Source organism: Sinocyclocheilus anshuiensis, unplaced genomic scaffold, assembly GCF_001515605.1.
Source record: "Sinocyclocheilus anshuiensis isolate Anshui unplaced genomic scaffold, SAMN03320099.WGS_v1.1 scaffold431, whole genome shotgun sequence".
NCBI lineage: Eukaryota > Metazoa > Chordata > Actinopteri > Cypriniformes > Cyprinidae > Sinocyclocheilus > Sinocyclocheilus anshuiensis.
Window position 1 is genome coordinate 546281 of NW_015551065.1, and position 15267 is coordinate 561547.

Below are 15267 nucleotides of genomic sequence, written 5' to 3' on the forward strand. Positions count from 1 at the left end.
GTAATGGAGTTGAGTACTTTGTCCGCCTCTGGTGACGTATACCGGTAACAGGCAAAAGATTCGAAAATATGACGACTCGTTAAGGCGATTCAGAATAGGCTCTCTCTTTTGAGAGACAATATCTTTATTTATCATGCACTTTTTTGATTAACAAATTTAGATTGTTTTCATTTAAGGATAGCTACGTTATATACTGCAAAAGAGATATTTTTCAAAAACCCATATGACCTGCTCTTTAAAAATAAGTTCTTACGTTAAAAATAAGGTGGATAAAAATCTTTTGTGCAATCAATAGGTTTCATGGATGTTAAAGATTCTTAATGGAACCACGGATGCCAATAAGTTAATACGTCAAAAATAAGGTGGATAAAGAATCTTTTGTGCAATCAATAGGTTTCATGGATGTTAAAGATTCTTCATGGAACCACAGATGCCAATAAAGAACCGTTATTTTAAGACTGCACTATCAGTTTGTTGCATATTATGTAACTAAATAACATTTGACTTATGGACATTTATTTTGATAACTGCCTGCCAGAAGAGGATGGGATTTTCCCAGCTGATTCTGGATCCTTAAAGGGGTCCTACTATGCTCTTTTACAAAGTCTTGATTTTAAACGCATAAACGCATTATTTTTCATATAATTTACATTATTAAAATACCTTTCTCCCTAGCCTGGCACAAACAGCTCGATTAGTTTCAGGTTTGATGAAGGCCCGCCTTCCGAAAAACGAAATGTGTTGTGATTGGTTAGCTGTCCCCGTGCGTTGTGATTGGTGAACAGCTTAGACGGTGTTTCAGTACTGCCACACCCCTTGCTCCGTCTTTCAACAAAAGCATTTGGCGAATCCGGCACTGTACTCCCTCGTGCTGTGGAAGCTGTCCTCAGTAAAATGCGCAGCACACAATAGCAAATTGGGGTTATAATGCTCAGGGACAGAGTTAAAAAATAAATTGCAACCACTGTTTTCTGACATCATCCGCTTTCGGAAGCCCAAACAAAGACGTTTGGGCACGGAGGTGAAAAAAACTGCGTTTCAGGCGGTCGCGCACCGGACGAGAAGCGCAGCATCGCTTCGCGCCACGTCTTTAAAATTTGAATACATTATTTTCTATGAGTGTAGGCACACCGGCGGCGCCATTTGGCGTCTGTCCGCGGCACCCAGCTACGTCGTGTTGTACTTGTAAGAATTGTTCTAGACATGCCGAAACTTTTACGCTACAGCACAGCAGCTCTTCTTCTTCGTTTTCTCTAATGCACTAACTCTGCAGCAGCACTTCTTCTTCATCGTCTCATCTGATGCGCTCACTCAACCAAGCATTCTAACCACAACCTCGCCCTTCCCCACCCCCCAACTATTGGATACTATACTAATTACCCCCTATGCTAATTGTTGTAGTTCTTGAAAAGGGATTTTTAAAAAACGAAATATCTCCCTTTGGAGTGGACTTTGAGATTTGTAACTTTCTAGATCTTTTTTATGCCCAAACATACACACTACACACTGACTAAAATTTAAAAAAGTGAAAAAGCATAATAGGACCCCTTTAAATATTTTCAGTTTTTAGTCATAGTCTCATTCAGCTTGCTCTAAGGCACTATTTTCAGTTTGAAACAATATGTTTTTTGAATAACAAAACTGACCTGACATGATTAATATTGTAGACATCGAAGCAACCTTATTCTCCACACACCCCAGTCTCTCAAAATAAAGGAGAAAAAGCATGTTTAAGACACACTCATCAAAGAACGCTCTCTCATTCCTGCCCCCTCCCTTTATCCAATAATGCAGCGAGAAGGAACCATGTGGAGCCTATGTGGACAGGGATACAGGATTTGTGTATGTGTGTGCAGACACAGACATTTTGTGGGCGAACTGGAACAAAACCATGTTGAAGGACTCAATACACAGAGCTGTAAGCCGGTGTAAAGGTTTCCTTTGAGATAGTCGTGTGGGGAGGGAGCTTCTTTTGTTTTTCGATTTCAGTGAGCATCTGCAGTGTGTATCCTGGAAAACCTGCACCTGTTCGTTCCGTCTCTCTTTCCCATGAAATAGCTCTACATCTCTCTCCAATCCTACTGCAATCTTGCTGATGCAAGCAAAAAGAGGCTTTAATGACCCACATCCCCTTCCAAATGTTTAACACTCTTAAATACGTAAAGGAATATAAGCAAAACCACAAATCTGGTACTGTATCTACACCTTCTCTGTTTTTCTTGGGTCCAGTATAGATTGAACATATTTACGGATAGCTGACATGAAATAGTTTTGCATGTTCTATAATGTAACAAGCTGAACTTTCAAAAAAATGTTAAAACACACTTTGCTCATTTTTTTAAATAAATATAATGTATGAAGCTCTTATGGCCTCATATTAAAGCAACTGTATGTAGTTTTGTGTATTTTTGCAACTTTGGAACCCCCTACATTTGTGATTGTAATTCTCTCGTAAACACACACCACTGTCCTACAGTGGATAGCTGTTACACATGCATTTGTTCCTGCCAAAGCAATCTGTCCTTTTAGTGGAATTTCGTACCCACTTACCAAACTTACATTCTCAAAGAACAGACAATAGTGGGGGGAAAAAACACAGAAACCATTCACCTTATTAGAATAAGTCAGTGTACCATCAGAATGAATTTGAAACTGATATTTTACATTTAAAATTGTTTTAACTGAAGAACAATGTGGAATATTTGGACTTTTAAAAATTAAAGTTGTCACTCCACTGGACTATTTCGGATGAAAGCACAAGGGTGATGAAAATTGTGGAATTTTAACCGAACCTTTCATATTTTTGTATTAATTCTGCAAAAGAAGAAGTAACTGTCACAAAAATCAGAGTACACTGACCTCTAGAGGGCAGTGCAAATAGGGTCAAACTCTGTGGCTCTTTGGCTCATTCTTGGGACCAAGGGAAGGGTTAAAGGTTTTACAGATTGCATGGCCACTTTAGCCCCTACTGGTAGATACAGTAACTACACAAGTAGCTAGCAAAAGGCATCCTTTCTTATCATTCAGAAATCATCATTCATCATTAATATCCATTCCAGAGTATTTGTTCTAGAATTGTTTTTATTGCAAGTATTTAATTCTATTACATTATATACTGTAAGTTACCAGAGACTAATTTGTTTGGGCTCTTTAAAACATGAAATGGTCTTATTGGACATATATGAACATATTTGTCTCTTTTTGGTGCGATTACCATTGTCTTGCATCCTAATCCTGTGAAATAAAATAAATAACAAAAAAGAAACTGAACAATCAAACAAACAGAAAACGTGAACTTCCAGTAAGAAGATTAAAGTGTATTCATGCAGGATGCAGCACTGGAAGACAATTCATCTTCAATTGATTCATTAACCTTGTCAATTTTTCATTAACCAAGGTTTTTTAATTCATGATATGACCATTTAAACGCAGTAACTTATGCATGATACATGAAAGGATCTCAAAAGGGTTGTGATGCAACTATCTGAAATGTACTCTCTTCACACTGAGCAAACTCCCACACAAATGCTGTTCATGGAGCGTATGTTTAAAAATTCAAGTTGTCTTTAACACTGATTATCTTTCAAGGAATGTTATAACATTTCAAGAAATATTATAAATAATACATGTAGTGGATCATGTTTGTAAAGTATCTTAATTGTTTTTAAAATCGGTAATGCTTCCTAGATTTGAACAAATACACTACAGACTTTTACAAATAATGCTCATAAAGGCTGTTTATGTGTATGTTGATCAAAAATACTGTAAAATAGTAAAAGTTTTAAATAAATGTGTTCTATTGTATTATATTTTAATGAAATGTATTCTTGTAATGCAAACAGCCAAAAAAAAAGCAGCCATTTACTCCAGTCTTCAGTCTCACATGATGCTTCAGAAATGACCAGATTACCAGAGATATATCATTTTTAAGATTACAAGAATTTATAATCAATTTAATGCATTCTTTAAAAATAAAATAAAATCTTACTGATTCTAAACTGAACAGTATGGTAACTAACCTTAAATATTAAATTAACCTGGAAGATGTTAAAAAATCTACAACATATCTAACAACTGTAAATTGATGTTTATATTTAAATGTTACTGTTTTGGTAACAATACTAATTTTTTATATTGCGCCCGATATTGCTTATGGCTCTGCATTCTGGTGAGATAGCTAAGGATCTGTATCAACAACCCCAAATTTAATGCTTTATATTATACTCTAGTATAATATTGCTCTATTTTCTAATGAGAATTAATTATATGTAAGTTTACCTTTAGTACCAGTATAATAAATGAGATTTCACCTTGTGTGAGAACTACACCATCAGTAGAAAACTACAGTCAGGTGTACAGCATGATCATAGGCTTTAGCAGGGGAGCAGGTAGTGGCTTATAGCTGATTGTGGCAGTTCTCAGCCGGTGTAGAGATCTATGGGAAGACTTTCGGTGCATTTCAGTACTTTAATTTATGCTTCCTTATTTCCTCTAGGCCGTAACCTGGAAATCAATCAAAGTGTGCTGTCATGATAGACATATCAATTCTCTATAAGAGGAGGTGAGGACAGAAAGGAAGCTTCCAGGAGAGAGGAAACACACCATCATATCTGGAATATATTGTTGACATGTCTGTTGTCATAACACAAATTTTCATCACCCTTCACATCTAGCATAACTAGTTATATTTTAAATAAACCATATTTCACATATCTCAGTAGTGCATCTTTCTTTATTCAGATTTATTAATAATGTTATGGTTTGCCAAGCCCTAATGCCAGATTCTTTGAACCTTTCAAAAATTTAGCTTTAAAATGCAAGGACACTCCATTTTGTAAAGACATATTGCTTTTTTCCACCCTCGTATTTCATCCTTGATGCTAAATTCTTGAAGTAGTACATATACAGTCTTGTTCCTCAAACATATTGTAACATATCAGATGACATATCTGTCATATATGCCTCTCTTATTCCTTTGTAAGTGTGATGAATGAGGATGGTATGGAAGCCCGTTTCCGCCACTGAATTGAAAAAAAAAAGGTTATTGCGACTTTTTATCTCACAAATCTGACTTTTTTCACAGAATTGTGAGATATAAACTTGCAATTGCGAGTTATAAAGTCATGATTGCGAGATATAAACTCACAATTCTGACTTTTTTCGCAGAATTGCGTGATATACACTCACAATTTCGAGTTATAAAGTCCGAATTGCGAGATAAAAAGTCAGAATTGCGAGTTTGTATCACACAATTATGAGGGGGAAAAAAAATCAGAATTGTGAGATAAAAAGTCGCAATTACCTTTTTTTATTTTTTATTCAGTGGCGGAAACGGGCTTCCAAGGTTATTGCGACTTTTTATCTCACAAATCTGACTTTTTTCACAGAATTGTGAGATATAAACTTGCAATTGCGAGTTATAAAGTCATAATTGCGAGATATAAACTCACAATTCTGACTTTTTTCGCAGAATTGCGTGATATACACTCACAATTTCGAGTTATAAAGTCCGAATTGCGATATAAAAAGTCAGAATTGCGAGTTTGTATCACACAATTATGAGGGGGAAAAAAAATCAGAATTGTGAGATAAAAAGTCGCAATTACCTTTTTTTATTTTTTATTCAGTGGCGGAAACGGGCTTCCATAGGATGGGACAACACACACACACACACACACACTCACACACACACAAAACTGAAATGCTTTAATATGTAAATTAAAAAAACTATGAAGATTAACCTTTCTTTCTTTCTTTCTTTCTTCAAAGTTGTAACAGCTATTTGATGCCACGTGATAAAAAAAATCTTAATCAAAAATCAAAACTTACTGACTATTTTAAAATGGCTTACGTTTTCTTTATTTGACTACGTCTGTGATATGCAGATAGTGACAATGAACTCGAATGGACTTTGGAAGCAAACTCTGCCCAGAGCAGCACCATGCTTTTGTTGTCATTACTGAATGCATTGGATGTCAAGAGTTGTTTGGGACTTCTTCTCATATCGTTACTAATTTTTGATTTTTGGAAAAGTAAGAATGCGCCGAACTTTCCACCAGGACCATGGAGTTTTCCGTTTCTTGGCAACGTTTTCGTCGGTTTCGACTGTCGTGCGATGGATGAGGTACAAGTTTCAGTCTTATTTCTTTCAATCACGTTAAAGAAGAGCTCACAAAGATGCTTTCTGAAGCCATGATGATATTATATTCTTAATGTCCATATATAAACCACAGAGTGGCGCAATGTAACCGTGGTAACAGAAACGCTTTTGTCAGGATAGTGTTTATTTCAACACGAGCACTTGCAGCTGCGCTGGAAACAATTGTGTACATAAATGGTGAAAACACTGATATATTTTTTTAATCTTTCAGTTAGTTTGTTAGATTGACTTCTTAAGTGTTTTTGAAGTCATCATATAGGCATAGTATGGAGGACGAAACCTGCAAAAACAATAAATAAATAAATACACAAATAAATAAATAAATAAATGTGTGCATAAATACACGTATTCTTGTTTAAATACATAAATAAATAATTAAACGTGATTAAAGTAGGCAAATAAATAAAATAAATTGGTGGGCAAATGGAAAATGTTTAAGGAAATGCTAAACTCATCCTATTTATTTTCCTTTGATCACTAATTTTTTTCTGAATGTAGTTCCACATTTTTTTCCCCTCTGCGGCAACATGCTAATGAGAGGGTGTCAATTATGCAAGAGTAGGCGGATCGTGTGTGACACGCTTGAGCGTTTGCCTGCGCATTCGTATTAACTTCATCAGTCAAGGTGACTGATTATTATCTTACACTTTTTCATAGGGTTAGTTTTGTAGTTATAATCATGAGAGAGCTAAATCATAAAAGATTTTAAGTGGCCAATGTAAAATATTAATGCTTACATAGCTCTTAATTGCAATACTGAACCGTTATTTGCTTGATAAACATACTTTTGTCGGCTGTATTTTCTGTTCTGAGGAAAAATGGGGAAAAAACTGTCTGTTCCTCGATTAAACTACTTCATACCAGTTCTCAAGGATGTATATGAGCCTCTGTTTATACAATAATAAATTGAGAATCAACTGAGATGTACCCTTGTGTATGTCACTAATTTGGTTCTCCCGCCGTAAAGAGAGAGAGATTGCTGCAGATCGACTTGGTTGTAGAAGACTGTTTACTGACCATAAAAATGATCTTACACGTACCTAAACAACGAGCAGGATTATTTTAATGCTGGAAATACCTTATTTTATTTTATTTTTTTATACTAGCCCATTGTGTATCTAACCATCCAAGTGCACATTCGGCGTTAAGAGCTGTTAAGATTAAAACTGGCAACTCCGCAGTGAGTCAGTCATGGACGTAGGACAGAGCAAATGTAAATATCTTTTCTAGTCTATATTTCCATCTTGTAATGCCGCTGTTTTAGATATTGAAAAAAAAACAAACAAAAAAAAAAACATTATTTGTAATAGAGCAGACAATGTCTGACCGTGTCTACACCGGACGCGACAGTTGTCGTGCCACGCCCTGCTGCGCTAAAAGTCTGTCTACACTTGACGCGACAAAGCGACAGTTGCAAATCATTTGAACGTAGTGTCAGTACAGTTCGTCATAAATAGAACGAGGCATCAGTTTCATTAAAATACGCTCACAATGAACGCGGACTGCCCCCTTAAGGACATCGCGTGCGTGCTCTTTGCCCAAACAAACAACGCAGAGATCGTGTGTGTCATCAGGTGTCAAATAACGACGACGCGGATGCACACACCCTCTAAACGCTTTGCTAGTGCTCGCCATAATGATAGGAATATAGATCGCTCTTACCACGGAAATGCACGCTTCAAACAAAACGGTCAGTGAAGACGAAGAAGAGAATGACATGTTCTCCCGGCGCCTATTTATATAATAATCGCACCGGTAGTGATGTCATGGGCTGTCACCGGCCAACGTGTTGTTGGTGTTTTTTCAATGTATGCTTCAGACACGGGTCACGACGAGGCGTTCCCCCCCCCACCCATAGCGACCCATAGAGGACGCAGTTCGAAGTTCGAAGGGAAGTGACTTTACGTAGCCCATACTGGATTAACAGCATGCATTTCCTGTCAGAGGGAAAGGATTGTTTTCCCCATGCCGCGCCCCCAGCTATGACATGTCCCCGACCAAGTCCATGGTTGACACCCTCTCATTAGCATGTTGCGCAGAGGAAAAATAAATGTGGAACTACATTCAGAAATAAATGAGTGATCAAAGGAAAATAAATAGGATGAGTTTAGCATTTCCTTTTTCCATTTGCCCAATCAAATTTATTTTATTTATTTGCCTACTTTAATCACATTTTTAAATATTTATATATGTATTTAAACAAGAATTTGTGTATTTATACACACATTTATTTATTTATTTGCATATTTATTTATTTATTGTTTTTGCAGGTTTCGTCCTCCATATTCGTCCTCCATAGGCATATACTTAAAAATAATATATGAAATGAAAGGCCACAGAATTGTACTTAGAGTACATGACATGTTTAAGTAGACCTTCAAAAAGTGCATGCCAAATTAAAGTATTTTAAATTAAAGTCTTAATCTTTTGTTTAAAGTAAACTTATTTTGATGTCTAGACTAACATAACCACAACACCAAAAAAGCAAACACAAAACCGCAACACCAAATTTGAAACAAAAGAATATGTATACAAGGGATAATGATAACTAAACTAGACACGTGGTGAAATACAACATTATGAAAACAAAGTAAAACATGAAATGATTTAACAGGAAACTAATATAGCCACTAATATCAGAGATATTAAATTATATTTTAGTTTACCGTAAAGGCTCGTCAGTACACATTATTCATACTGTATTTTAAAACAATAGAAGTCAATGGAAGTTATTTACAATTACATGTAGAGATGTATGTAATGTATGTAATTTGCTGATCATGCAGGTGGCTGCAAAATTTGGCAACATTTTCAGCCTCAGAGTGGGTTACGACAAGATTGTGCTAGTGTCTGGATATGAATGGGTAAAGGAGGTTTTGGTGACACAAGGAGACTACTTTCTGAACCGGGTCATATCTCCTCCTTTTAAAGAAGTAGTTCAAGGGAATGGTGAGCCTACTTTTTCTTGTGTGTCAGAATTATTGATAAGAACCACAAAAATGTTTACCTGAATCTCTGACATCAAAACCCAGTCACTTCATGAACAAGAATTGGCAAATTGTTTAAAATAACATTTTTGTGCAGGCATTTCACTGAGCAGTGGATACAAGTGGAGGAAGCAGCGCCATTTTACTGCCTTTCACCTGAAGGCCTTTGCAGAGGGCAAAAATGCTTTGGAGCATCACATACAACAAGAATGCATTTATCTGTGTCAGAGCTTTGAGGAAGAGCAAGGTGTGGTGCTGTATTTAGCCCTGTCTCTGGTAGTTTGCCAAATCCACTACTTAGTGCTGCAAATTTAAACTTTAAATTCAATTTCATTATTTACTCACTCATATATTGTTCCAAACCCCATTTTTTGCTTAAAGTAACAATAATATTACTTGACAGGAAGCCCCTTCAACCCTCATGATATCCTAAACAATGCCACTGTTAATGTAATTGGATGTTTTGTGTTTGGGAAGCATTTTGATGAGAACTTCACTGACTTCCAGAACCTACTTTTCAATTCAGACTCCATGTTCATAGAAAATATTCCACAAATCCAGGTAATTTTTTGTCACTTTTTCTTCTGTGAAATATAGAGGTTTTGTTTTTGCGAATACACTTATTTAAGCTAATCTTTCGTAAATGAGTTGACGTGGTATGCGGTAGGCTATAACGTTTACCATTTCTTACCAGATTATGTGAAATAAGATGATGTTAATGCAAATGTTCTGTTTTAATATATTTTTAGTTTTACTGTGCATTTCCTGGGATTGTCAAACGTTTCTATGGACCACATAAGACAGCTTTATTAAACCATGCAAAGCTATCAGCCTTCATTAAGAAACAAATTGAGAAACATAAGAAGGATTGGGATCCTTTTGATCATCGTGATTTCATAGATGCCTACATTGGAGAGATAGATAAGGTAAGACAGTGAAGACTCTTTCACTGATTATTTATTGATTCCTAAAGTACTCGGTGGCAAGCATTATAATATCATAGAATGTTTTGCATCTAAAGTCAAAACGAAATGGTATTCACAACCCATTTTAGGGCCTGAAAAACTAGAGAAAGGTAAAACAAAGTTATATGTTGCAATATAAAAGTTACATAGGTTATATTTTTGATAAGACAAACATTTTCTTTCTTTAGTACACAATGAAAACAGGAACATGCATTAAGAGAGAAGATTTTGATTTCATGTTGACTTTAAATTAGTATGAATATCAATCATAAGCTCTGCTATGCTTTGACAGAATGAGTTTTAAATCTGGTCCAGTGTGTCTGAATCATGGTTTTGTTTTAGAGACGGAAGGATACAGAGGCTGCTTTCACTGGGGATAACCTCTCCTGTATCACTGTGGACCTGCTTAAGACTGGGACGCAAACCATGACTGACACCCTACGATGGGCTTTACTTCTAATTATCAAGTACCCCAACGTCCAAAGTAAGTGAACTTGAAAACATCTATTCTGTGAAATCACCATATAGATTATATATGTATGTATGTATGTGTTATAGTAATAGACTTAATGAATAGTTTAATGAATAGAAATTAAAATTTGCTCGAAATTTACTCACCCTTAGGCCATCCAAGACATAGATGAGTTTGTTTCTTCTTTAGAACAGATTTGGAGAAATTTAGCGTTAAATCACTTGCTCACCGATGGATCCTCTGCAGTGAATGGGTGCCGTCAGAATGAGAGTCCAAACAGCTGATAAAAACATCACAATAATCCACAAGTAATCCACACGACTACAGTTCATCAAGTGAAAAGTGGCGCGTTTGTAAAATGCATACACATCATTAAGACATTTTAACATTAAAACAATTACCAAAATATGAGTCCATAATCCATAATAATGGTTCCTCCAGTGAAAAAGTCCATGCCCTGTTGTCGTCTCACATCAAAATCCAACAACATATTTGTTTAGAACTGTTTTGGACTGTTTTCGGTTGTTAATGATGATTGATCTATGCATATTTCTCTCCTGGGTCAGACGAGATGACTTTTTCACTGAAGTAAGCTTTATAGACTCATAATTTTAGCTGGAAGCAATAATTTAAAACATCTGAATGATTTTTTGTTTCTTACAAACACGCAGCTTTTGGCTTCACAAGGCATTAACTGATGGACTGGAGTGGTGTGGATTACTTGTGGGTTAATGTCATGTTTTTATCAGCTGTTTGGACTCCCATTCTGACGGCACCCATTCACTGAAGAGGATCCATTGGAGAGCAAGTGATGTAATGCAAAATTTTTCCTAATGTGTTCTGATGAAGAAAAAAATTCATCTTCATCTTTGGTTGGCCTGAGGATGAGTACATTTTCAGAATGTTTTCTTTTTTTGGGTGAATATTAATATAATTCATGATGTGAGTCACAATAACCTGTACTATATGTGTTTGTTAACATAGCCACTAAATTGTATGATTGTTGTCATTTTTCACAGAGAAAGTTCAAGATGAGATCGACTGTGTAATTGGGAAGTGGCGGCAGCCATGTTTGGTAGACCGTGCCAGTATGCCTTACACAGACGCAGTTCTTCATGAAACTCAGAGAGTGAGCAACATCTTCCCTCTGACTGCGCCCCGTCTGACAAGTCGAGACTCAATACTGGCTGGATACTTCATTCCTAAAGTACTTCTGCTCTAGTGTTGTACTGTTGTTGTACTAATGAAATTTGCCATGGAAGCACTTCTTGGATTGTTTTCTCCTTCGGGATAATTGCTTTTGCTTGTATTTATTTGCTTTGGGTAATTTGTAAATTGCACTGGGTATGTACAGTATCGCAAACTTGAACAAGGTTTGTATGGAAAAGTGTTTCAATGTTGTTAATGAGCCTGATAAAATCAATTGATTTATTTTAATATTGGTAATAAGTGGATCAAATATTCATATTAGTTTGAAAACCCTGATATAGATTAATACCCCTTATGAAAAAGAAGTGCACTTAATTGTGTTTAATGTGCACTTATAGTTGTAGTCAAACCTTAAAAGTAAATTTTCAAGAATTGCACTTGCAAATAATATAATATTAATTAAATAAAAGGCCAATTAAGTGTACTTAAAGATAAACACTGTCATGATTGTTTCTTAACACATTTAAGTACGCTTAAAAGTTTCAAATTAAAAGTTTTACTTTAAAGTACATTTTAAATCATTGTTTTAGTCATTTTTCCAGCTTTAAAGGAGTACACTTATTTTGATGTATTGACTAACATAAAGCATATGTACAGTACTTGATTATAATTTTAACTGCAGTGTTTTATACAACATTACATTTAAAGTTAATATATGTTAAATGTACTGATTTGCAACTTCACCTTTACAAATATGTAACTACAAATATATTTAAATATATGACATGCGTTGAAATAGAAATGACATCAGTTTACATAAATACTTGTTAGTATATTCGGCAGTACACTTTAACCATATTTCAAAGACAATAATAGTGATTATGAAATTACATCTGAAGATGCTTACTTATGTCCTATTAGGTAAAAAAAAAACATAATTATATTAATTGCATTTAATATGAATTTTAACTATAATACATTTTCATTAATTGTAAATAACATGCAAACAACATGCATGTGTCTGAAAACATCACATTCAGCTCACAGTTAATTATGTTCTATTAAAATACATTATTTCCGTAATAAGTACTCATTGTAAAAGTATGCTAAAGTATACTTCTTTTTCACAAAGGGACTTACTTCATAGATATGGACGTTTGGCCTTGCGCTGATCAAAATGCAAACTCTGGCATGTTATTACATATGTGACTGTAATTATAGGAGTATTTTTTTTCTCCGTTTCCTTTCACACAAGGGCACACTGGTCATCTGTAATCTCTCATCTGTGCTAAAGGATCCATCACAATGGGAAAAACCAGATCAGTTTTATCCTGAACACTTCCTAGATGACCAAAGGAATTTTAGGAAACGGGAAGCATTTTATCCATTTTCGGCAGGTAGACTTTCATTGTATTTCACTCACACTTACAAATGATGTTTTAATGTAAGATGACGTGTGCATACATGTGTCCTGCCTTTACATTTGTCCAGGGAAAAGGTCATGTCTGGGTGAGCAGCTGGCACGAAATACACTCTTCCTGTTCTTCACTTCCCTCCTCCAGAGGTTCTCATTCTCAGCTCCTGAAGGACTAGGACCTCGCTTTAAGGACCAGGAACAGGTCAAGACGTCCCAAGAACCCTCCCAGATCTTTGTGTCATTACGTTGATAGAAACTATAGGAATCACATCTGAACTGATACTGAGTTCTATTAATAGATGGATGTTATGTTAATACATGCAGTAAAATGCAGTCAACATGCAGTACAGTGTTTAGATTAAATAATATATCTTTGCATATAAATCTCTTCATGTCTCTCTCTCTCTATCTATCTGTCTATATATCTGTCTGTCTGTCTGATTCTGTTCAACATGAAAAAATTTATTTGATAGTGATGAAGTATTTGCAAGGACGTATGCGTTATTAATATAATCATTATGTTTTTTTTATGTTTAGACTGCAAAATGTTAATACAATGCAAATGTGAAAAATTATGCTAAATTGTAGCATGTAATTGTAAGATCCACTTTATTCCCCAGAAACAAAGAATGAAAAAATACCCTGTTGACTTATACACAGTAGAGATTTTCCTGTATTTCAGTGATATTGTACAATTGCTATATATTTTGAAAATTATATCCCTTGTAAAGAGAACATCATTTTAAGATAATTTTGAAACTAGGTGGGTGCAGCATTATAAACATCTGACAAGGTACATTATCACCACCAGATGGTAGTAGAGCAGCTCTTGAGACCAAACAAACTCTTTAAGACCCCCTCTTTCTCTCTCGATTTACTTTTTAGCAACAGTAAGTTTCTTCCAAAAATGCAGATTCGTTGTGTTGTTAAAAGGCCAGAGTCATTGCAGTCGCGCTCGTGACAGTACTGAAGCAAGATGATTTCTGCCCAAAGTGGACACAATCATGCTTTGTCGTGAAATCTGAGTTTTTGCTTTGAAAAATATTCTAGAATCGACTTATATCTTTTGCTGAGGTTCATGTATCAGAGCGCTGCGTCGGAACTTTGGCCACGGGCCGTTGGTTTCCTACTGCACGAAACCAACGCATAAAACACACATTTCACCTTGGACTAACTAAAGAAGAGTTTTTATTTTTTTATTATTGGTGTATTTTACGAGTTTAATGAATGTGCCATGCCGTTTGTGGAGTTCGTCGCAGGATGGATTTCAGGTAATTCTTAACTTTGGCTTTGGAATTCTTAACATGTCTGGTTGAAATAACGGGAAAACAGCTAATAGATGACTGAATCAGCTCGGTTTTATCAGCCATTAACTGAGAAGTTATAAACATCACGGACACGGTAGTACCATGATATTCTTTACGACGCCCCTCATACCTCATACGTGTAAATACCATAGTGTATGAATATGTTGGTAGCTCAAGACAACAGGTAAATAAGAAAACATTTAACTAATAGATTTCATCATACTTTCATCAGTTGATAACATTAAGACATTTTGTATTGCAAGTTGTCTGAAATGTTATGATTAAAATTAAAATGTGGCATAATCTAATTAAATATGCACTAATTTGCATACATTTCCAGAAGAAAAAATTGACCATCGGATAAAGCCAGCTTCAGCTTTCTTGGTTCATTTTGATGATATAAATAATAATAATGATAATAAAAGTAAAAAATAAAAAAATCACCGTGTTTGGTGAGCTTTCGTCAATTCATCCCTTTGTAAAAAACCGTCAGAACAGATAGAAATAACTGTTAAAGTCCCCATGAAATCAAAATTAAAGTTTTTGGGTGTTAGTATCAATATGCATGACTGACAAATTAATAAACTTTTATTAAAAATTTTTAAAATGAGTAAAAATTTTACTATGGCATGCGTTAAATACATATAATATGCAATAAAGGTAATAAAAAACAACAATGCCATTCATTTGTAAGGCCGTGTCATTATTACAAATTACGTCAACACTGAGTAACGCTGCGGGTTTTTAACAAGCGGCAACCTCCCGCTCTCTCTCGTGAAGCCAACAAGGAAGTGACTTAAACTGTAATTC

At 35.3% G+C, this 15267-nt stretch overlaps 2 protein-coding genes across 2 annotated transcripts in view; both read left to right on the forward strand.

The window, feature by feature from the left end:
* The first annotated feature begins 5922 nt into the window (after positions 1 to 5922).
* LOC107662059 (cytochrome P450 2J2-like) lies at positions 5923 to 13787 on the forward strand. The gene is made up of 9 exons (XM_016451925.1): positions 5923 to 6124; positions 8947 to 9109; positions 9245 to 9394; positions 9551 to 9708; positions 9897 to 10073; positions 10455 to 10596; positions 11604 to 11791; positions 12989 to 13130; positions 13225 to 13787. The coding sequence occupies exons 1-9, from the start codon at positions 5942 to 5944 to the stop codon at positions 13398 to 13400; spliced, it is 1479 nt and encodes a 492-aa protein (XP_016307411.1). The 5' UTR covers positions 5923 to 5941; the 3' UTR covers positions 13401 to 13787.
* Positions 13788 to 14076: 289 nt separating this feature from the next.
* Positions 14077 to 15267, forward strand: part of LOC107662097 (solute carrier family 25 member 45-like) — a 10345-nt gene continuing 9154 nt past the window's right edge. The window contains exon 1 of the mRNA XM_016451981.1: positions 14077 to 14421. Coding sequence (XP_016307467.1) covers positions 14385 to 14421 — 37 coding nt within the window. The 5' untranslated portion in view covers positions 14077 to 14384. The remainder of the gene's footprint in view (positions 14422 to 15267) is intronic.